Consider the following 24,236-nt stretch of genomic DNA (forward strand, 5'->3'; position numbering starts at 1 on the left):
AGACGTATGTCTCTAAGGTAGTTTATGCGACAGCACTGCTGTTCATTCTCACAGCTACCGTCTACAGCTACACAGTTCGCTCATCTTCTACAATAGTGTTCTTGAGTCTTCTCGCAGCTACAGTACTTCTCGACGGTATTGTAGGATCTCAGAACTGGACGAGTTTGTAACAAAACTTTCTAAAGCCAATATCGCGTAAATAATTCTTTATTCTCAACAACGAGTTTCGATAGGCTTTTCCGTCATCTTCAGGTCTTCCAAATTTTTGTTAACAAACGTGTTCATTATATGTTGGAACCTCACGCCAGATTGTCATGTTAATGGCTAAAATGTAACAACTAACCACTAACATGACAATTTTGGCACTTTGAACCTCAATTTCTCTGAAACGCTTGAGATGCGTGTCGTGCTGAAGTAGCATCTGGTACATCCGTGTATATATTAAAATCACTTACAAGAGCAAAGCTATAAATCGTTGTAGAAAGTGCTAATGTTACGCTGACAGGAAGTATGGTGTTGTTGACTGGCATACGTTGAGGGGCAGGTTCAGCCACTTGATCGGTTTTTCTCCGCCGCGTGCAGTGGCTGTAATGGTGACTAGGTAAAGTAGAGAGTGAAACTCAGTGCTAACATATAGCCGACTCCTTTCGAATAGCACCAAAAGGACCTCAGGACTTCAAGTAACGCATTCGATGGACGGATCCCCATAACTAGCGCCTCATACACTCACTTCATGAAACACTACGGAGGGGTTTGTAATTTAATGCTGGACGATGGCACGAGCTATGGTGATAAGGAACTTTCCGGCGCCAATTTATTTCCCCTGAAATGGAAATATTTGTGGTGAAAATTTGTTCCATCTCCAGGACTGGAACCGGCTACCTCCGAGTCCAACGCCACTACACCAGAGTTCGTAAGCGACTGCGGCTGCTGAGGCTGGTATGCTACGGTGATGTCTTCAAGAAAAGAGTTTTACTCTCGACTACTGTTTCCGATTATTTCGGAGCGGCACAATTCAGAATTCAGTGTTTGTTAAGTACAGCCACTTACATAAAGTATCAGAACCAATCAGTATCGAACTACGAAAATTGTTTTAACTCCAGTTTCTTGCCATGTCACTTCAAGAGTCATCAAAACCATTTAACATTGACAGTGATGGGTATGAACCTGGTTCTAATCATACTCCCTCCAAAACTATGTATTATTAAGTATTGTTGATGGAGAATGCAACCAGCCACAGATACATATACAGGGTGTTAAGGAAACAAGTGTAGATAATGCGGTCATTAGTATCTTAGTGTGCACCCACTTCATTGTGTTGCTTGTTTTATCTCTGCAGTCTTCTCATATACAAGTCACATAATTTACTACCTGATATTTTCTGCCCAGTCATAATTGCACTACTAAGTGGACTATGCCTGTCAGTATAGACTAAGGTTTTGTACCAACGTGCCCACACTTCAACTCCTGACGTACTACCCAGGGGAAAACAAGCATTAATGGCTTGCTCTTTCCGCATGTACCTGGAGGTACTACACAAACTAAAATAATACTACACCGCATTTTTTCAATTTCTGTTGCATTCAAAGAGCACACAATCACTTCCATATCCAACAATAAAACGCACGATATCAATAAATGTAACTGATGTATTTCAGTGTGTTCTTGTCATTGAGCCACTAAAGATATGTTATATGAAAATTTCCTTGACCAGTATTTATTTTGATTTCAATGTTATCACGATGAATTTGTAAGTCACTATCAGGTGAGATGAAGTTTTGTATTTCAGTATCAGATTTACTGAAATTACTACTTTCCATCTTAGGCGGACATCAATATGATTGCTATTGTTCTGTGAAGTATTCATTTCACTGTAATAATAGGATAATTTAACATAATACACTACAGGCACTACAAAATTTTCAACGAGAAAGCTTTATAACTGTCACGAGATCAGTTGTGATATCTAAAGTCAATTGACATTTACATGCAAGTTTACAGATGACTCACGATGCTCGCCGCTCTAGACGCTTAGTAGATTAAAATAATGCATGAACATATAACAGATTAAAATCATTTTCTGATGAATGAAGACAATTTTATACTGTCGTAGACACGAAATACTATAACAGGGAAAATATGGACGAGAGCCACGAAACGGGAACTAATAGCTGGCATTCTCAACTCTCAGTAAATCACTTGGAAGAATGCTTCCACTACTCACTTATTTCTTAGCGGACATAGATGCAAAATGTCATCAAGTGATGGCACCTTCAGATAATAAGTTCAGTTTACGCACACTAGGAATAGGATCACCATTTAAGCGTGGTGCAGAGATCGGTGTAATGGTTACACGTATTTGCATTTATGAGTAACCAAAGCTCAACAGGTGATAATTGTTTGTAAATGTGGGGAGAATAAGACACTTGATTATTTATTTAGTTTTTTCTTTGGTATGTTTACAGTGCCCAAAACATCGTAACGTTAAATTCGTGTGGTTTAGGGGCAGCTGGCAATAAACAATGTGGCAGGGTTACCAAGGATATTCCTGTAACTCTCGATGCTAATCAGCGCTACCCGACAACCACGATGATAACTGGGATTTACATTTTTTATGAAATTGACCGTGATTGTTGTGGTGTCACCACCAGACACCACACTTGCTAGGTGGTAGCCTTTAAATCAGCCGCGGTCCGTTAGTATACGTCGGACCCGCGTGTCGCCACTATCAGTGATTGCAGACCGAGCGCCGCCACACGGCAGGTCTAATCTAGAGAGACTCCGTAGCACTCGCCCCAGTTGTACAGCCGACTTTGCTAGTGATGGTTCACTGATTACATACGCTGTGATTTGCAGAGACGACAGTTTAGCATAGCCTTCAGCTACGTCATTTGCTACGACCTAGCAAGGCGCCATATTCAGTTACTATAATCTGAACAGATAATATTGTGAATCATGTACCGTCAAAAGCGGCGTCCATCATTAATGGATTAAAGTTAAGTATCAAAATAATTACGTTCGCTTTCTGAATTCTAATCCCTTGTCATGTTACAGACCTCACGTCAATATAGTTCTTCCCTTCTCACGCCAGCCAGCGTGAGCTAAAGCGCGTGCATTTCGGCCTCCATTAGGAACACGATGTTGGCTCTTTTGCCAACGCGACAATTGTCTACTGTCCCCGTATCTCAAATCACTCACTCCTTGATGGCATATCCATAAGGATATGATAAAAAACTGTTATTGGCTGATGCTGGTTAAACAGAGAGATTAGTATTACGACAGTCATAGTCAGCATATGCCTACAAGCTTTAACTGCTTCGGTAGTGAAAGCCACTGTGTACAGGCGTAAGGAAGGTTTGTATTTGTGTGCGCAATAAACAAAAAGACTATTGCTGTCACTATTAATGTTTCCCTTCTTATCAATATTCGCTTTACGAAAGGCACTTGTAAGAAAACAATTATACTGGAGTTCTACAGTCACGGTTTCTATAAATCATTAACTAAAGCGATAAAAAATCGGTGTAAGCAAAGCGAAACGTTTTGTGTGATATTTTCTTCTTTTTAAGCAGTCTCTGCCAGGCACCAAACAGAATAACGGGGTTAGCAGCAAACAAGGCTGTTACCGCGAGCGCTGGTGCGTGCAGTATGGGACATGTGTAACAGCAGTCGTGCGCCGTGAAGGATCATAAAACGCGGTAGAAACTGCGGAAGGAAAGGGAAAGAATGCCGCCGGCCGTGGCCAGCACGCCGCTGCACGCGTGCGCGATGGCTGCAGCGATACGGCAGACGCTGGACGACCGCCAGGCACTTGCAGACAACGGACAGAGTGGCTGGAGGGCGGATATCCGGACGCGAGAGAAGGGCTGCGCAGTGTAAACAGTCGTCTGTTCCTTCAGTAACCACGACGAAGTGTTCTGGAGATTTTTGTGCATTTCAGCTGCCACGCGCTGAAATAAATACTAAAGCTCTTGCGCAGCATCGAGGTTTGCAGTAGAACGAGATTCACCTCTACATTAAGTTAAAACTCAGTTGTCTATCCTCCCGAACGGCCTGACGCCGTTTTCTAGCTTTTTTTATACTGTGCCAAATTCCTCCCATCAGCATACACTCTACACTCAGTGAGAACAGGAGTCTATAACACATAAACTGTTGTTTGTCATACTCCTTATTTTTTCCCGTTAGCCGGCCTGGGTGGCCGAGCGGTTCTAGGGGCTACAGTCTGGAACCGCGCGACCGCTATGGTCGCAGGTTAGAATCCTGCCTCGGGCATGGATGTGTGTGATGTCCTTAGGTTAGTTAGGTTTAAGTAATTCTAAGACTAGGGGACTGATGACCTTAGATGTTAAGTCCCATAGTGCTCAGAGCCATTTTTGAACCAATAACGGGAAAAATATGGTTCAAATGGCTCTGAGCACTATGGGACTTAACATCTAAGGTCATCAGTCCTCTAGTCTTAGAATTACTTAAACCTAACTAACCTAAGGACATCACACACATCCATGTCCGAGGCAGGATTCGAACCTGCGACCGTAGCAGTCGCGTGTTTCCGGACTGAAGCGCCTAGAACCCGTTATTCTTCGTTGCCAAACTACCTACTCCTGCCCGGCACTGGTCACATATATACCATGCTTGGTGCATTTATCCCACCTGTTCTTCAATAACGCTCCGTATGTCGACCCTCACCACTCCTCCTTCCTCGAAGACTTCCACGTTTGCTGTCAGCTGATCAACCACGAATACTTTCTACGCGACACAGAAAAGTGTCCTTTACATTTATTTTTACCTCTTCCGCTTTTGTTCACTAACCCCACAACACCACTAGGGGTAAAATGTCAACATAAGTGACACCAGTGAGCCTAAAGCTAACAGTTGTGCGTCTGACACTAATGTCAGTTCATTTTGGTTATTTTTACGCCTCACGCTGACCCACAAACACCTCCACTCCCATCAGTGGTAGGAATGTCTCAAATGGTTCAAATGGCTCTGAGCACTATGGGACTTTACATCTGAGGTCATCAGTCCCCTAGAACTTAGAACTACTTAAACCTAACTAACCTAAGGACATCACACACATCCATGCCTGAGGCAGGATTCGAACCTGCGACCGTAGCGGTCTCGCGGTTCCAGACTGAAGCGCCTAGAACCGCATGCCCGCAACGGCCGGCAGGAATGTCTCACTCCCACAGTATAATCATTTTAACACTATGCCGTCCGACGACACCACAGTGGTGTCGTACGCGAAATAGCGGTCAACAGCCGGCGACACCACAGTGGTGTCGTGAGCATAGCATCGCGCAGTGACCGGCGACAGCACTTTAGTGTCTTTTGCATTCTGTTGGTGTTTCGTTTAGGTAACAATAAGTTACACACGTGAACAAGTTTTTGTTTTTATCGTGGGAGGCGAAAGAGACGATACGATTATTTACGATGAATACGCGGACGTCTTGTCTGACTTTCCGGACGACTTGGCCGATTGGGAAGAAGACATTGGATATCAAAGAAATGGAAGTGAAGCAGAATCGTCGGAAGGTAAGGAAATACGTTCAAGAAGAATTCGGCGAGCTCTACGGTTGCCAAGTGATTCGGATGAATCAGACGAAAAAGACAGTGGACAGTGGTCATACTTTGATTTACCGAGGACCAATAATAAATTGGAAGGATCTCCGGGTGCAAACATATTTCCCACAGGTACACAGAGCGTCGGAGATATCGTAGAATTATATATTGGGAACGATGTATTTGAATATATTAGCAACGAAACCAAATACTACAGTCAAAATTGCAATAGAAGGAAACTGGATAAAAAATGCCAAATTTGTCGGCTTTAGGGGACCGGAACGTAGAAAATGGTTTAGGCTTGTTGTCCTTACGGGATTTGTAAAATAACTATAGATCGATGACTATTGGTCAACGAATCCGTTGATAGACAAACCGATATTTCGTAAAACGATGTCCCGCAACCGATTCAGACAAATATTTTCATTTTTTCTTTTTCCCGACAAAAACAATGAACCGAATAATGCCGACCGACTTTACAAAGTGCAATTCGCAACTGATTATTTTTCCAAAAAGTTTAAAGAAACTTTTAATTTAGGTCAAAACATCACAATTGATGAAGGACGGTTAAATTTTAAAGTTTACAATCCGTCGAAAATTACGAAATATGGCATAGTCATTCGGATGCTGTGTGATTCAAGTACGGAATACCTCATTTAAGATATATTCCGGCGCTGGACAGCCTTTAACAACTATTAACACCTTCTTATGGGAAGTGGCATCACCTCTACAATTTCATGAAAGTAGGGGAACAGGGTTGTGAGCTTATGAGAACTAACGATGAGATGAGTATAACTTAACAATTTATAATCTCCCGATAATGTCAAGAAAGGCCGGTGACAAGCCAACTAATCCGAATTAGCGTTGCCGGCGCCAAGCGAATCAACTTGTACGAGACGTGCGGACGGCAAAGTATTAAAAACGACTGTAGGCTGTCAATTTTATTATACAAAGTGATTTTGTTGCATCGTGTACATATTTTCACATTACTGGCCAGTTTCGGCCTTTGGCCATTTTAAATATGACAAATACTTCATCGTCGCTATGTATCTGAAAATGGTCAAAGACCGAAACAGTCCAGTGTGGTTAAATGTATACATGGTGCAATAAAGGTACTTTGTATAATTAAACTGACAGCCTACGGTGGTTTTTAAAGTGATTTCATTATTTGGGTGTATTAATTTTGGTTGAATTTCTCGAGGCGTTACAGAATTATGATGACAAGCCACCCCCTTTCCATATGTACACCTTGTTGAATTTGTGCGACTAACGTTGGCGATCTACGGCGATCGTCGCGGGTCTGAAGATAGAATATTATGCTGTTCCAGGCAAAAGTGTTGTTAAACATGGGACTGCACAGCAGAGAACCCTTACGTCTTCCCATGTTGACCTGATAACATCCTGACATCCTAAACTGAGACTGCAATGGGCATGGGATCATCAACATCGGACCACGGAGCAATGGAAACACGTGACATGATCGGATGAATCACGTTTCTTGTTGCACCAAGTCAATGGTCGTGAATGGATACATAGTCAACCAGGCGAACGGCTGCTTTAAACATGTAGCACAGAACAAATGAAGGCCGGTTGGGAGGAGAGGGGACAGTATTATGCATCGAAGAGGTGTCAAAGGGGTTTCCTAATTCTCAGGTGCTAGAGCAACCGCCAGGCTGAATTGGGTCGAGGTTTGGATAGGTATATTTGTAACGTCCTCACCGAAGTTGCGTGGGTGGCACAGAGGGTGTCGCCGAGCTGAGGGGTACTACAGAGATCCTTTGCCGATTTATTCACGCACATATTAAGGTTGCACTCCTACACGATCACGCCACTGGAGGGTGGAAAGCAGGAGGATTGAAAAAGCATAAATACCCTTTGTAGCTTCGGATCGCGATCAAATTTTGTTGAATGGTTTTGAACCATCCCTTGTGGCTCCAACCTTTAGACCAGAACAATCACTGAGGTCTCGCTGCACTCCAAAGTGGTGCCATCACTTTCAATAGGGGTGCGGCCCCACAATGTCCTTATAGAAGGGTTGGAAAGTTCGAGAGTGACAGCAGTGTCAAAGGTTGTCAAGAATATCTTCTTGTTGCCCATCGCACTACGAAATGTTGAAGCAACGCTCCAGGGAGAGTGTTGGTTCCGTTGACGCCCTTTATGGAACCCCCTAAGGCCTTTTCGTGTCGATTCTGATCGAGGATGTGTCGGAATTGTTTTCCTCCGCCACCCATAAGAAAACTGCGTGATTTCAACTCCAGGCGTCACGGCTCTGACCCCCTTAGCAGAGACGTCAAAAGGGGTGAAATGTGGGTAAGAGAGGCTGTGACAACCTTCTAATCATGTGACACATCCGCGGTAGCGTTGGGCGGTATTATGGCATAATTTGCTGCCAATATTACATCGTTAACCCACCTTACATCTCACATGAACTTCTGAGCTCTGAGCTTTTTTTACGTGTGTCGACACCTCGCTGCTTGAAATGATTCCAAGCCCGAGGATTACGTCACAGGAGGTCGTGCTTGTGCACCGTCACAGAGGAAGGTCATTGGCACCTTTGACACAGATTTTAAACTTATGTGTCGTCATGGGATACAATTGAGGAATATGAAAAAGTGAGCATTTAATTCTGCTGCGCAATGTAGTTCCATTTAAAAAAGTGGGTGTCATAATTCGGATGCTAGAAGCATTAAACACTACTCGCAGATCTCATATCCGTCACCTCATCAAACGGCCGCTTTCCTCTTAGTTGGAGGTGATGAACGTGGTTGGGTGACGGAGGAAAATGTTCAAATGTATGTGAATTCCTAAGGGACCAAACTGCTGAGGTCATCGGTCGCAGACTTACACACTACTTAAACTAACTTATGCTAAGATCAACACATACAGCCATGCCCGAGGGAGGGCTCGTAGTGATGTAGGATGTAAGACGGTAAGGGGGGGGGGGGGGGGGAGCCTGCTGCTGGGCTAGCCGGTAAGCTGCCGGCACAGAGAATGAGTTAGTTTATGTTGACGTAGCGCTCTACGAATTTTGTGACGTCACTTCCTACTATTTAAAGATGAGGAGCCAGTTCATTACGCGAAACATAAAAGTAGTTCTGCGATATTTCGTCAACATACCGCGTAAAGTAGAACGAATACGAAGCAAGAGCGCTCCCTATGTCACGAGCTCTAGTGCCGCAAAATGTAAGACGCCATATAGTATTTGTCCTGTTCAATTGAGGCCTATATTCGGTGGGTCTTACGTTGTACCTTAGATCCCATGAATATATGCTGTTTCCTAGCCACCAGCACATTGAACGTCTCGAGAATGAATTGTTATTGCTACGATTTCTAGCAATCAAACGACGGGAAACATCATATTGGTCGTTAAAGAATTTTCGTATTTAGTTATTATTGTGTTATAAGTAGGAATTTTACGCGTATCCATTTTCGTGAACAAACTGTATTTTTTGCTAGCCAAAGAGCGAAAAATTACGTAAATCAGTTCGTCCCGTGTGCCGAAGGCACTGTTTCTCGTGACGTTGGACATCCCGTTTGCGTGTACGTCAATGTCAGTTGCCTCGTCCCATATGCCGACGGCTGTAGGCAGCAAACACGAAACAATAAGCTGGCAGACTGGCTTTTAGATGGCGTCGACTGCATCCACACCTGTCACGACGACACTGTAGAGACTGTTAAAGGCAGTCACCTCAAAGAAAAGAAATTCAGACAATATACGAATTTCGATAAGTAAGTATTGACACGTCCGTTACATATCAGAATAACGACAGTTATTTCACGAGGTTTCTGTTCGTAGAAAAAGCGTTCGACAGTGCCAAATGGTTCCACATCTTTGAAATTCGGAGGCAAATAGGAGTAAGCTATAGGTGAATACGGCAACAGCCATACTACAGTGGATACACCGGTTCCCGTGCAATCACCGAAGTTAAGCGCTGTCTGGCATGGCCGGCAGTTTGATGGTTAACCATCCAGCGGCCATGTGCTGTTGCCATTTTTCGGGGTGCATTCAGCCTCGTGATGCCAATTGAGAAGCTACTCGACCGAATAGTAGCGGCTCCGGTCAAAGAAAACCATCATAACAACCGGGAGAGCGGTGTGCTGACCACACGCCCCTCCTATCCGCATCCTCAACTGACGATGACTTGGCGGTCGGATGGTCCCGATGGGCCACTTGTGGCCTGAAGACGGAGTGCTTTATAGGCGAATACGGGTACATGAGCAGGTACAAAAACCTAGAGGGAACAATAAGAATAGGATACCAATGACCAAGCGTTCGGATTAAAAGGGTAAAAGTCAGAAATGCAGTCTTTCGCGTCTGCTGTTTAATCTCTACATCGAAGAAGCAATGACGGAAATAAAAGAAAAATTCTCAGTAGTGGGATTAAAATTCAGCGTGACAGGATATCAGTGATTAAATTTCCTGATGAAATTTCTATCCTGATTAAAAGTATAGAACAGTCTAATGAGTACAGAATATGGATCGCGGGTGAACCGAAAAAAGACGAAAGTAACGAGGAGTAACAGCAATGAGATTAGCAATAAACGTAACACCAAGATGGGTGACTCCGAATTAGACTGCGTCTGGCTCAACGGCCGGATTCGTCTGTCAACTGGACACCACTTCGGTAACTTGCGTGTGTCTAATCTACGATAGTTCCGCTACGAAGGGGGACCAACAGTTTACGTGGAATGCGAACCATGTGACTTCGTACATCGTCGATAGGTGAAAGCTAGATCGAAGGCAGGCTAAAAATAGCGTATACCGGCCGATATTCGATCCCAAGACCATTCTGTTTCCAGGCACAAGTTTTGCGTCCAGACCACAAGGGCCGACATCGATTAAATGAAGTGAAGTAGTCCTGTTAACTTTGAGCCAAAAATCACAGGATCGAAGGAGTAAGGAGGACATGAAAGGAAGACTAGCGCATGAGAAGACGACATTCCTGCCGAAAAGAAGTCTGTTAGTATCGACCATCGACCTTAATTTGAGGAAGAAATTTCGGAGCATGTACGTCTGGAGCAAATCATTGTATGTAAGCGAGTAATGGACTGTGGGAAAACGGAAAAGAAGAGAATCGAAGTGTCTGAGATGTACTGCTACAGAATGACGTCCAAACTTAGGTGGACTGATAAGATAAGAAATGTGTATTTCCGAAGAATTTGTGAGGAAAGGAATATATGGAGAATAATGACAGAAGGAAGAGAGAAGATGATAGGACATCTGTTAAGACATCAATGAATAACTTCCATCGTACTAGATGGAGCTGAAGAGCGTAGAAAAATTAAAAAAAAAACGGAGACTCGACTATATCTAACAAATAATTGTGGACGTATGGTGCAAGTGGTACTCCGAGATGGAGAGGATTGCACAGGTGAGGAAGTCATGGTGGGTCGCATTAAACCAGTCAGATGACAAAAATGTATATACAGGGTGTTTCAAAAATGGCTCTGAGCACTATGGGGCTTAACTTCTGAGGTCATCAGTCCCATAGAACTTAGAACTACTTAAACCTAACTAACCTAAGGACATCACACACATCCATGCCCGAGGCAGGATTCGAACCTGCGACCGTAGCGGTCGCGCGGTTCCAGACTGTAGCGCCGAGAATCGCTCGCCCACACCGGCCGGCCAGGGTGTTTCAAAGTCTTTGCATTATACATCTAGGGATGATAGATTACGCCGTGTGGAGCAACTTTTGTTAGAAGCAAAATGTCCGTTGACACTTTCCACCCACACTAGACATACCTTTGTACAGGTTATGCCTCTGAGAGGCGGCGGAATATAGGCACTCGGCTGTGTGAGTACACCTTGTGTGTTGCCTATAATACAGTCATCTGATCCACATGAAAGGGGCTGGGCTGAGCCAAATTAAAGTTCCTGGATCGCTTCTTGCTAAAAATCTTGCTATAATTTTTTCTAGGGTGGATAGTAGGCAGCAAAGGGGTTATCAGAACGTGCTAGCGCTACGGTGGCAGGTTCGAATCCTGCCTCGGGCATGGTTGTGTGTGATGTCCTTAGGTTTCAGTAGTTCTAAGTTCTAGGGGACTGATGACCTCAGATGTTAAGTCCCATAGTGCTCAGAGCCATTGAACCAAGAACGTGCCAGTTGGCAGAAATTTCGTCGTCCTATGGCGAAAAGGCCTGCTAAAGAACGTCTAGCTTCGCTGGGAAGCGTCAGCGAACATTTCGTCTCTAACAGACGTGACATGGTACACTATCCCAGGACGTTTGATGCAAAGATTTTGGAACACCGAATATACCAGTATAGCGTGGCCAAAAACAGTCTGAGAAGCTTGCAAGGCTATTGCAGACGAGGTTGTGCAGAGAAATAATTGTTAAAAAGAAATCGATACTTCTCGCCTTTTTGAGTTTTTTAGCACTGACGTTAGCCAGTCAGGTCGTTGTGCGCGCAAATTAAAGCACTTGGACAGGCTACAATGCGTAATGCGCAGACATCTGTGAGTCTACGAGTTACCACTTGTTGCAATGATCAGTTAAAATGTGCCTCTTTCGAAAGTGATAAATTTAACCCAAAAGAACACGTTTGGCGACAGTGCCTCTGGCAGGCTGCTTGAATTTGCGCTCGAGACGTTCTGATAAGTTAACGACGACGCAAAATATATTTGGACAGGGAGAAATGTTTCGAACGTTCCCATTAAACAATGTTTCTCAGCAAAAGCTCCCCAGTAACACTATTACGAGCTTTTCAGACTGTTTCTGACCACCCTGTACATACGCCTGTCGATACACTGTCGTGCAGCTAGAGTCGTTGGTGGCAGATTCCCGTACGTGTGTCAAAACCGGCTCGCCATCCCCGTTCGGCCGGCGCGTGTCGGACGAGTGCCCCGGCGTTGCGAAACGCGCGGTGTGAAGGCCGCGGTCTGACCTTTGCTGGGAGTGTCCGCTAGCGGGCCGACCTCGCCGGCCAGGGCGTGGCTACCCGCCATTGTGGCCACGGACTCGCGGAACTAACTGCCAGCGATCTCCGCCGGATCACCTTATTCCCCCAGCCGGCACTTTTAATAGTCCATTCTCGCCGCTCCGAGATAACGCCCGAGCCAGCGTCTCAGCTGTCTGTAAAACAATTGGAAGTTTCCAGGGTCTCGACACTTCAGATGTATCCCAGAATACGGCATTTCGGTTCCGCAATTTCGCGCCCTTTTCGACGCCGATGCCCTTTCTAAAACTGCATTCTGCAGCGGAGCAGTGAACTGTAGCCGCGTGATTCACCGAGTGCATCGGCCGCGCCTTGTGCCTCCGCGAGAAAGGAGCTAAGTTGTTAATGGACTACCCTGTTTCCCTCAGTGCAAGAGTCGAGGACAGTACCAAAACATCACGTTGAAACACGAAAGCACAGCTGTGAAAACATTATTGGCCGGGAGGTGTCATCTGGGGTTGTTCGGCGGCCTGATGCAACTCTTTCTGTTTGATACCCTTTCGGCGACTTGCACCTCGACGCACAAGAAATGGAATGATGAGGGCAACACCAACACCCAGTCCCCCTGCGACGAAGATCACCGATCCAGCTAGGAATCGAGCCTCGGACCTCCCGATTCACAGGCAGCGATACTAACCACTTTCTTCAAATGGTTCAAATGGTTTTAAGCACTATGAATTAACATCTGGCGTCATCGGTCCCCTAGACTTAGAACTACTTAAACCTAATTAACCTAAGGACATCACACACATCCATGCCCGAGGCAGGATTCGAACTTACGACCGTAGCAGCAGCGCGGTTCCAGACTGAAGCGCTTAAAACCGCTCGGCCACAGCGGCCGGCCCACTTTCTTCCCCTTTTCATTTTATTCGTCATTGTTCTTGACGTTTGGTCTGGGTCTGGGTGGACAACACCTGGCACCTCTTCAAGTTCATCGTTGAGTACTTCAATCAGTTTTTTTTTTTTGTTACAGACGACAAAAAAAATGGCTCTTAACTTCTGAGGTCATCAGTCCCCTAGAACTTAGAACTACTTAAACCTAATTAAACTAAGGACATCACACACATCCATGCCCGAGGCAGGATTCGAACCAGCGCCCGGTTCCAGACTGTAGCGCCTAGAACCGCTCGGCCACGCCGGCCGGCTACAGACGACAGCCAGCCCTCTGACCAAACACGCTGATCTACCGTGCTGGCCACTAGACTATGATCTGTGGACTAGCAGTCTATCACTGGAAGATATTATAATTTCTAGTATTTCTTTAAGAATGTATCATCGTGCTACCATACAGGTGAACTGACTAAAAGCCATTGTACCCAATGTAACTGTCGATTAAATATCTGTGTTGTAAGGCCATACAGATTGGACCGACCGTGGTGGCGCTGTGGTTAGCACACTGGACTCGCATTCAGGAGGATGAAGGTTCAATCACGCGTCCGCCCATCCCGATTTAGTTTTTTGTTTGGCTTCCCTAAATCGCTTCAGGCAAATACCGGTATGATTTCTTTGGAAGGGCACGAACGACTTTCTTCCCCATCATCCCCTAATCCGATGGGACCGATAACCTCGCTGCTTGGTCCTCTCCCTCGAATAAACCAACCAACCGATAAGCAATGGAACGAGCACGTAAGGACGGTAGTAAGAAACGCCAATGGTAGATTTTGGTTGATTCGGAGAACTTTAGGGAAAGTGTGGTTCATCTGTAAAGGAGACCGCGTATGGAACACTATACGACCCATTCTTGAGTATTTCTCGAGTGTTTGGGATCCCCTTCAGGTCAGACTGAAGGTAGTCATCGAAGCAATTCAGAGGCGGGCTGCTAGATTTGTTAATGGTAGTTTCAATGAATACGCAAGTATTACGGAAGTGCTCCGTGAACTTAGGTTGTAAACCCAGGGTGGAAGACTACGTTCTTTTCGCGGAACACTATTGGGAAAATATAGAAAACCGGTATATAAAGCCGACTGCAGAACGGTTGCATTGCCGCCAATGCACATTTCTCGTAAAGACCAGGAAAGTAAAAGAAGTTAGGGTAGTACAGAAGCGTACAGGCAGTCGTTTGTCCCTCGCTCTGTTTGCGACTTTATCAACTTCTCTAAACATTTTCATTTGTTATTCGCTTTGACGAACATTCTATACGTAAGACATGAGTTCATATGCATTCCATCTTACTTACGGAAATTTCGTTTACAGAAACGTGCATCGTAACACAATTCATCATTTTATTAAAATTACATAAATATCCAGAAATGAGATATGTTTTTCAATGTAAAGGTACAAGAAATGAAATGTCTACATATTATACTTTTATAAAGTCATAAATCTATAGCTCTTAAAACCATTTTCCTTAATACATTACAGATCAGTCCGAACACTATAGACCTTCTTCAGTAACTACTCTGCTGAAAAAAAATTTCACCTGAAGTAACAGATCAAAGTGGTACAGAGGTACTACGAAGGTAGTGTTCAGGAGATAATGATGAAGAAAGACCGATCCTGCAAGAAATTTGCTAGCCGAGAAATGGATTCCAGGCCTCTCTTCATATAATGAATGCGAGAAAAAAAGATACTCTCAAATGGTAAGATGGGAATTACAAGATAGAGAGAAGTGATGAAAGAAATTCTCAGTTCTAGTTCCTGAGCATTGCGTTAGGTAAAAATAAAACAATAATGACAATAATAATAATAGCAGAAATAGTGCTTATATTCAGAAAGCTGCAAATCTCAAAAACATTTACATTCGCGACTCTCACAAGCCAAGCTGAATTTGGGAGTATTGTTTTACAGACTGCGTGGTTCGTTTTTCAAATTTCTTCTTTTGTTTTTCGAATATAGACACTGTTCCGAATAAGACTTGCTGCGACACTTGTGCAAAATGCAGCGTTTCTGCACGCATTTGACGAGCTGTCTGCATGTCGAGTCCTTTGTCCAGGACACGACTACTCTGACTGGCCACTCCAGGAGGCGAACCACTTTTCCTTTCACTCGATGGCTCGGTTCCACGTCCTCGCTCATAACGGTAGCCGCTGACCGACGAGGGCGGTTGACGATAACTCAGCAACGCAGCAAATTCACCGTTACTTGTAGCAAATGTTTTTTTCTTTTACTCGGAGCAAATGTTTTTTCTTCCTCCTTTTACCTATGAACGCGACCTGAGAAATTGATTCTATGCAAGAAACCTGTATACCCAAGCTATTTAGATTAATTTTCTGCCAGCTCGTATTCGTTAGGGGCTGGAGGCAGAGAGGGGGGGAGGGGGGGGGGGAGGGAACAGAGAGTATAGGAATCTATGAGAGGCAACAGATTTCTTCGCTTAAATTTCGTACGAGCTCCAGTGAGCAAGATGTCCAAACAAAGTAGTCTGTAAAATGCTTTTAACACTTTTTATTCAAAATTGTCTTGATCCCACTGGATGGACTTACAACACTTTGCAGGTTTCTGCTCTTACAAGTCATCATCAGAACCAATATCTTGTTAGGAAAGTAACACACCAAACACAATGCCCATCTTGGTCACTTGAGGTCAACTAATTAGTCAATGTTAAGTGACTGATATAGGCACCAGATGAGGTCAAGTTACCCAGATGGTCACTAGGCGACAGTACGACGTGCAATCAAGACAATTCTAAGTAAAAATAACCATATTTTCCAAAATATATCACATACTTAAATCTATTACAGTAATAGCATCGCTTTTGTGGCCACAGAAAGGCCAATCCTGCTGCAACTGACCACTGTGCAATATTCTGCCAATGATGTCATTTGGGGATTGAGCAGCTAGCACTCGATCTAGTAGCTTCTCAGTTGGCATCAAGAGGCTGAGTTCAACCCATTCCAGTTCTCCCACCAACGAAACATCTCTGGCTGCACTAGGAACGGGTTCCCCCGAATGGCAGTCTGCCACGATGATAACTCAACTAGGGAAGTGGACATACTTCAACGTAACAGTGACATATTTATTTGAATTCGTTTTTTTTTATATTTTGTCTGTTACATTTAACTAAAGAGTAGTGTTGATCTACTTAACACTGGAAAATAATTGCTATTGTTCCTATATCTTTCCCCCCCCAAGCGCCATCGTTCTTACGAAATGTTCTAGTTCCACAGTCGTAAACAATATAGCAGAAAAAAAATTCCGCACATACGTGCCTTACTTGTGTGCAGCTAGAGTTTACATACGTCCGCGGTGTTAATACTGACGGATTTGACCTTACATTGACTGCCCATGTTGCTTCGAGTGATACGCCGAGTTATTTTGCAATCTACACTCACATTCTATATATTTATTAGGTTCACAATTCTAGCAAAATAATGCGAATAACTCGTAACTTACGTACACTAGAATTTCTGCCTGAGGGGACGCAGTGATCGTATGGCAAGAGAGTTTTTTAATTCTCTATTTCAACCTCAGTCACACACATGATTACATAACTGGTTTTGACTCCTTAGCAAGTCATCATTTGATGATTTGAATCCATTACGCACAAACTCGCTTAAGTTGTACTGTGGCGAATTACTATGCAACATATTCAGATCGTCTGATGATATATTTTTAGGAATTGTAAAGCGAATATGAAACCATTTGAACGACGTGAGGTTGATTAAATTACAATACAATATTTCATATTGTAATTGTTTCACTCAGCCCCAGTATCATAGTCCTGCATTGTTACTCGCTCATAACGGCGCATTTTCAGTGGAAATAATGCATTTGCCTAACTAAGTGCAATCGAGATATATAACAACGCTACCAATAAAACACAAAACTTAATGAATGAGTTGTCCAAGTATTTCAAATATAACTATCTTTCGATACTGTGAATTGCGATAAATATTTGCCTCTTGTATGTGGGACAAAAGCAGACTAGGGCTGTCATGACGGTATGAGCGATGTTATCTGATGGCTCTCCAGCTTTGCTGTTCGGATCTGTCTTCCATGATCGCGGGAGGTGGTGCAGTGGTTCACACACTGGACTTGCACTCTGGAGGGTCTCAGTTCAGACCCCCCTCCAGTCATTCTGATTTACGTTTTCCGTAAATCAGTTAAGGCAAATGACGGAATGGTTCGTTTGAAGAGGACAGAGCCGATTTCCTTCCCCATTCTTCATCATTCCGAGCTTGAGTCGTTGATGACCGTGTAGTCGACGAGACGTCAAATATTAATCTTTGTTCTTCTAATTTTTGTTTTCTTCGAACGCCCTCTTCAAATATCAACATGTTTTTCCACTGATAAACTGAGCAGGAAAATAATTTAATTGTAAGTAGATAAATCGCATCTGAATGCTTATACGATTTGTTTGTATATAAATTTCAACAGGCTGGTAAGGATAACAGCAGGTAATGTGAAATGGTCGTTAACACAATGAAATTTAGAAAACGAATGCAGTTGCTTCATAAATATTAAGTACCAAGAAACCAAAAGAGGAATCTGAACGTTTCATTTCGAAAATTCAGGTACAGTTACTATATATATTTCTGCATCGAGCCAGGATTATCATTGGGAAAGCTGTTGGCATGCAAAAAATCTGCTCTAACGAAACCTAGTGAAACTCAGCTCGTTCTATTAGAGCATATGATCCATAGGGCGGTAGATAATGAGCTCCCAGTTGACGGCGTATTTCTTGAGTTCCGGAAGGCATTATATATGTAATAGAAGAGCGTACGCTTTCGCGGGAGTAGCCGTTTTTAATAAATCCGTTCTGGATGTGTGACAATGTCAAGGTCTAATAACGCTACCAACGTTCCGGCCGCTATGGAAGAAAGCCATCATCAGGGTGTTGACTTGTGTAGCCATATCATGACGAAGACTGTCTTCAATAGCCGATGGTCACACAACCAGAAGGATTTTACTGAAAAAAAAGAAAACCCTTCCATACATTTCCGCATTGTTACTTACTGGACAAAATCGAGCTTATGGATATCGGAGAGCTATGTATTTAGTACATATTACCATGCAGAACACTTCGTTCGTAAGGGGGGCGAAGACAGCAGGTAGCCCTTTCCACACTTTCTTCGCCACTACAGTCCACAACTGTAAACACGGCTCCAGAGTCTTACGCATAATAGCACTACTCTTCCCACGCGACTTCGGACTTATCAATAATCGGTTTGCGATCGTTTTTACAACCGTGCAATGTGGTTTGCACCGGTGATACATGTTCTTCTATTACCAACAGTAACTGAATTTTCTATGTTGCTTTGCAGAACAGGAACCATCTGTCGGCTTCCCGGGCCACCATCGATCATGGCTGAAGCATACGACCGTCGCTATAGTCATTTGGTCAACTACTCTAACTATGTTTTGGAAAATCTTCAGGAGCTTTGGGTGAGAATATTGCTCAAAATGATTTGCAGTAACAAAAATTCTGCTCCCATTAAGAAATCACTGCAGTGGGTACTCACCAGAGCCAGGGTCCTCATGTCTGTAGCGGTGGGTGTCCGGTGGCTCTGCTTGGCGGAGCCGGTCGGTAACTTGACAGAGCAACTACTGGGCCGGCTGGCGCGGCCTCCAGCCAGTTTTATACGGGGCGCCGCCGCCGCGGCTGGGAAAAAGCAAAATGCCATCGCGGCTAGTGGGAGGGGTGCAGCCGTCCGTGTGTGTCTGTGTGCGGGTCAGACAAGGTCCGCCACTGGAGGAGAACACAAGGTCCTCTGCCGGACCGCCGACAGGCGCCGCACCGAGACCTGCTGGAGGAAGAACTGTGGGGCCGTCACGTGACTGTCCACAGTTCACACTATTCTATATCGTGTAATAAATTAGGCTGTGTATCAGATACTACAATACTGTATTAGTCCGTGCATCAGATACTACACTCCTTTATTTTTCGATCAAACGTAAGCAGATAAAACCGGCAGACAAGTAACTACACGTCCGAACAGTAGTCTCGATAATCATGCTTATACAATTTTCTAATTTTCACTTTGTATTCTAGTATTCTAGGGCGTAGATTAGATCTGTGGGAAGAGTTACAAATTTTCAAACATCTTGAGCTTAAGGACGGTAATATACTGAACGACCAGTTGAACCTTGCTTGTAGACAATTTTTCGAAGGCTTTAAACCTGTACTGTTTATGGAATAACATTAATGCTGGTAACCTTAGTGGTTTATTTCCTCAGGAAGCTATGATGCACCTTCAATGCTTTAAGCTCACTAGCTCTTATGTAATGGTGGTTTTCTCACGATGTATGTTTGCTACTACATCGGTCCTTATGTGATTTCGTCTAGCTCTAAAATTTTGGTTTTCCCTTTGAATGTGTATTAACAGGATCGTGTACAGTGTTTGTAATTCTTTCTTGACAAGAGCCATTATTGTCAATTTTAAAGTTCTGACATATATACCATTTGCGGGCTTCACTAATATAGTAATGTAATTTTTTATATTTTGGCTGTATATGCCACTGGGCGTAAGTTCCTCTGCGTAAGCGCCACCTGCTTTTTTGATGTATATCTACATAATTTGTACCAATTCTCCCATACTGTTATAACGGGACTGTTAATTTCCTTCCTTTTTTATTGTTACTTTACCTAAGGACGTTATTAATACTGATAATTTACACGTTGCCTTTGTACCCCAATTGGCACATGTTTCTCGCCACGAGCGCCACTTGCCCTGGATTCAGAGTAACTACGCTCGCCGATTACACTCAGTTGGTTGTGAGCTCTGCAAGATCCATGTACTATTTTATATTTACGGGACAAACCCTAATTCTAGGGCTATATTTCATTTTTGACAAATGGATCTATGCCGACAATTGTAAAAACGGCGATGGTACATTAGTCCTTACTAATGTAAAATTATAAGTACCAGTCGTCGTTATCATATTTCTGTAATGCAAGAGTTCTCTAATTTGTGTTAAAATTTATTCTTGGCTTAAGTTTCATACTTTTCTAATGTAAGCTATGATGTTCATTGTCCTTAGGCTACCTTCTGAAGAAGACAAATTTATATTTGTCGAAACCAAGGTAAAGAATTTTTTATCCATTGCAACTGTTCGGCTGTTTATAATTTTATTATTCTAGTAGACTGATAAAGAAAGAAAGGTTTCTGACGAACAGTAATTGCAGCCATGTTGGCGAACATTTACGTGTCTAAAGATAATATCTTGAGGAACAATTCGTTCTCGTTACTATTTAATTCACTTCGTCAATGGCCATCTATTGTGTAAAACACCGAAAAGAGAAAAAAAATTAAGGTATACAAATGGATACATAGTCTGATGAACACTTAAGTTCAAAAATTGCTTATTTTTGGAAAGTTATTACCTTTCGATAATTTATATCTCAGTGAAAAGATTAAAGCACAGAGTTAGTAAAATGCATATTAGGTTATTTCAAATAGGTCCAGTTGTAATAAAAATCAAGTGTTAGTTATTTAAATTGCATTCCAAATCGAAATTCTAAAACACGCTAAATGCGCACAACTACTGGTACTAACGTTATATTTGGATTTTTCGTAACACTGAAACAATATTTAAAACGTGAAGAATCGTCATATAATTGACAACACTAAATTGTAAGTCTGCCTTTATGGGTATCCACAATATCTACCGCGATCAAGTTCCAGGAACTGTTGAAAATAGGAATGCTAAATTATATTTGTACAGACTGTGATCACTGTGGGGCAACTGCCTTGCCGCAGTGGATACACCAGTTCCCGTTAGATCACCGAAGTTAAGCGCTGTCGGGCGTGGCCGGCACTTGGATAGGTGACCATCCGAGTTGCCATGCGCTGTCGCCGTTTGTCGTGGTGCAATCAGCCTCGTAATGCCAATTGAGGAGCTACTTGACCGAATAGTAGCCGCTCCAGTCACAGAAAACCATCACAAGGACCAGGAGAGTGGTGTGCTGACCACACGCCCCCCCCCCCCCCCTATCAGCATCCTCAGTTGAGGATGACACGGCGGTCGAATGGTACCAGTGGGCCACTTGTGGCCTGAAGACGGAGTGCAATGATCACTGCACGACAGCAGAGATGTTGCTTGAGGTTTCCAGCATCTGTTTAATATTTAAGCCTATTATAAACAGTTGTCCTTGACTGGTTAAAGAAATCCATTCACACCAGGTAGGATTAAAGAAATACATGGAAGCAATTCGGAGGTAGGTTGCTAGATTTTATACCTGTAGGTTCGAACAACATGCAAGTATTACAGAGATTCTTCTGAACTCAAATGTGAATCCATGGAGGGAAGGCATATTCATCTCGAGAACACTGTTGAGAAAATATAGAGAAGCGACATTTGAAGCTGCCTGCAGAATGATTCTACTGCAGCCATATATTTTGCTTGAGGATCACGAAGATAAGAGAAATTAGGGACCGTACAGAGGCATATAGATAGTCGTTTTTCCCTCGCTCTGTTTGCGAATGGAACAGGAAAGGAAATGCCTGATAGTGATATAAGGTACCCTCCGCCACGCAGCTGTGTGGCTTGCGGAGTATGTATGTAGCTGTACATTTAGAAGTAGATGTAGACATATGGAAGGATTGTGCTGACTTTGTCATGTTTGGCACGGAAAAGAGGAAAAGGGAGTCCCTTGTCAGTTGAGTTATGTACTGTTTGTGTCTTGTGAATTGTACATATCTTATAGTGTTCGCAATGCTAGCGCTTATGTTGAAACTTCAATAAGTTAGATATGTAAGCGGACCTAGAAGCACCAATAAAGCATGAAGATTATTTAAACTAGCGGCCGTTTCTTAATTTATTCAACTATCATCGCAAAATCCATCATGTATTTTCTTGCATAGCTGCGACTATGGAGCTGGAGATATTAACTACGCAAGTTCGACGTCTACGAGATAAGCAAGAACAAAGGTAGGTGTGTTGTGCTCCCGCTTTGTCTGGGCAGAAAACGAGTCTGCAGTGACGAACTCATGTCATGCGTGACGGCACATGCGATCTGCACCGAGAATTGGAGAGGAGATCATAGTCGACAACTATAATCTGGGTACTCGATTACTGCGTGAGCCGTGCTAACGCGGAAAAGAGAACTGTTGACAAAACCGGACAGTTTTCTGAGTTATATTTATATTCTGGCACAAAATTTTAATATGCCAGGAAATTTCAGAGCGTACTCTGCGCCACGCAGTGAAGGGTCCGTTCTGGAAACTATCCCCTACACTCTGGATGAGCCATTTCTGTGCAGTATCCTTTATTATGCAGGTGAGAGCACTGCTCCTGATAGATAAGGTTCCAGGTTCCAGTCCCAGTTGGGCACATAGTTTTAACACATTAACATGGTTCCTCAGGGTGGCATCTTACAAATAATTCTGTTCTTGATACACATAAATAACCTTTGAGGCTATTTAAGTAATAACTCTTCACCGATGATAGTAACATTACAACACAGATATAACAGCAGAGCTACTGGCAAAGAAAACAAATGATATATCCAACAGCGTTTACATTATGATAACATGCAGTTAACTTACAATGAAAATAAACAAAAGAGCAGCATGTACTGTATATTAAAGACGGGATGTAATGCTGTATAATGTATTGTGTTGAACAGTAATGACCCAGCAAATAAATATAAACTAATCTGAGTGGACAACTTTTGATCACGGATTAATACTGACTCAAGAGACAACTATGCAATTCTAAAAGAGCTAACACACTGAAGATATGTCGGCGTGATGAACACTGACTGGAACGACTAGACCTTTTTCAATAAAAGTGTAATTTCTGGAGTTTTGGAAAATGGATTAAAATTTTGCTGAGTCAAATCCGACTGGTACATGCAGTGCATTGGGAGACTGTTGCATAAATCACAGCTGTAGTTAAAAAGTCTGAAATTTAGTGTTTGTATCAACTAGTGCGTGCATTGACCATAAAACAAGTATAGTGACTCAGATGTTTACACCGTAATATGAATATAAAGAATGATAAGTGTTTATAGAACAAAGCGCATTACAGCTTGCACAAAGGTGCGAATTACTGACACATCTCACATGAGTGGAAAGTAAATCCTGATAGAATTCATTGTGACTCAGAAAATTTTGACACGAGAACAAAAAGGTCCATAGATATGCTCAGAATCTTCGAGACATAAGTGGGAGGCAGATCAATGGTACGGAAACTATTGTGTGATACTACCGTTTTAGGTAAGATTGAACTAATTTCATTTATCAATTACTGAAAAGGTAAAAAGTATGTTAAAATAGCTCTCCCAATCACAAAACTGAAAATATTGTTTCCACAGTATATATATTCACTGATGTTAATATTATTATCATTTAAGAGCATTTACATTATCTGCTCAATGTCTCCAGCTCAGTAACTATACTATTGTCGAAAAGCCAACTCCAGTTTAAAACTGGTTCCCTGGTATGCAACCAGTCAGTTCTAGTTGAGTACATAATGCAAAAATAAATAATCATAACAGTTATTAAAGCCATCTTGAATGTGCTAGACTAAACCAGCAATATACTGTCCTGTTTCTAAAAGTGTAACATCAGTAACTTTATTCCTAATATTGAATTTGTTAGGTGTTCTTCATACAATTCCTTCAATTGTACTGCCACCATTATCAACAGATATTTGTGACATCATAGGTTTTAACTCCCAGATGAGTTTATTTGTGTTTAATAATGTAAGAACTTTTACTTCAAACTGAAGAAAAATCTGAATATTATTCCATGTAACTAGAGATCAGCTTAATAAGGTATTGTGTAATGAAGAGGTTCCCCACTCCTGTCTTATTTCCTGATGAAAAACAGTGTACTACATTAAAGAATGTTATTTTAT

General features: G+C 42.8%; 1 protein-coding gene across 1 annotated transcript in view; it reads right to left on the reverse strand.

The window, feature by feature from the left end:
- The window catches only part of LOC126456953 (uncharacterized), a 41,824-nt gene extending 22,752 nt beyond the window's left edge, over positions 1-19,072 (reverse strand). The window contains exon 1 of the mRNA XM_050092890.1: positions 18,896-19,072. Within this exon, the coding sequence (XP_049948847.1) occupies positions 18,896-19,057 (162 nt within the window). The 5' untranslated portion in view covers positions 19,058-19,072. The remainder of the gene's footprint in view (positions 1-18,895) is intronic.
- Between the last annotated feature and the right edge of the window lie 5,164 nt (positions 19,073-24,236).

Source organism: Schistocerca serialis, chromosome 2 (assembly GCF_023864345.2).
Source record: "Schistocerca serialis cubense isolate TAMUIC-IGC-003099 chromosome 2, iqSchSeri2.2, whole genome shotgun sequence".
NCBI classification, from domain to species: Eukaryota; Metazoa; Arthropoda; class Insecta; order Orthoptera; family Acrididae; genus Schistocerca; species Schistocerca serialis.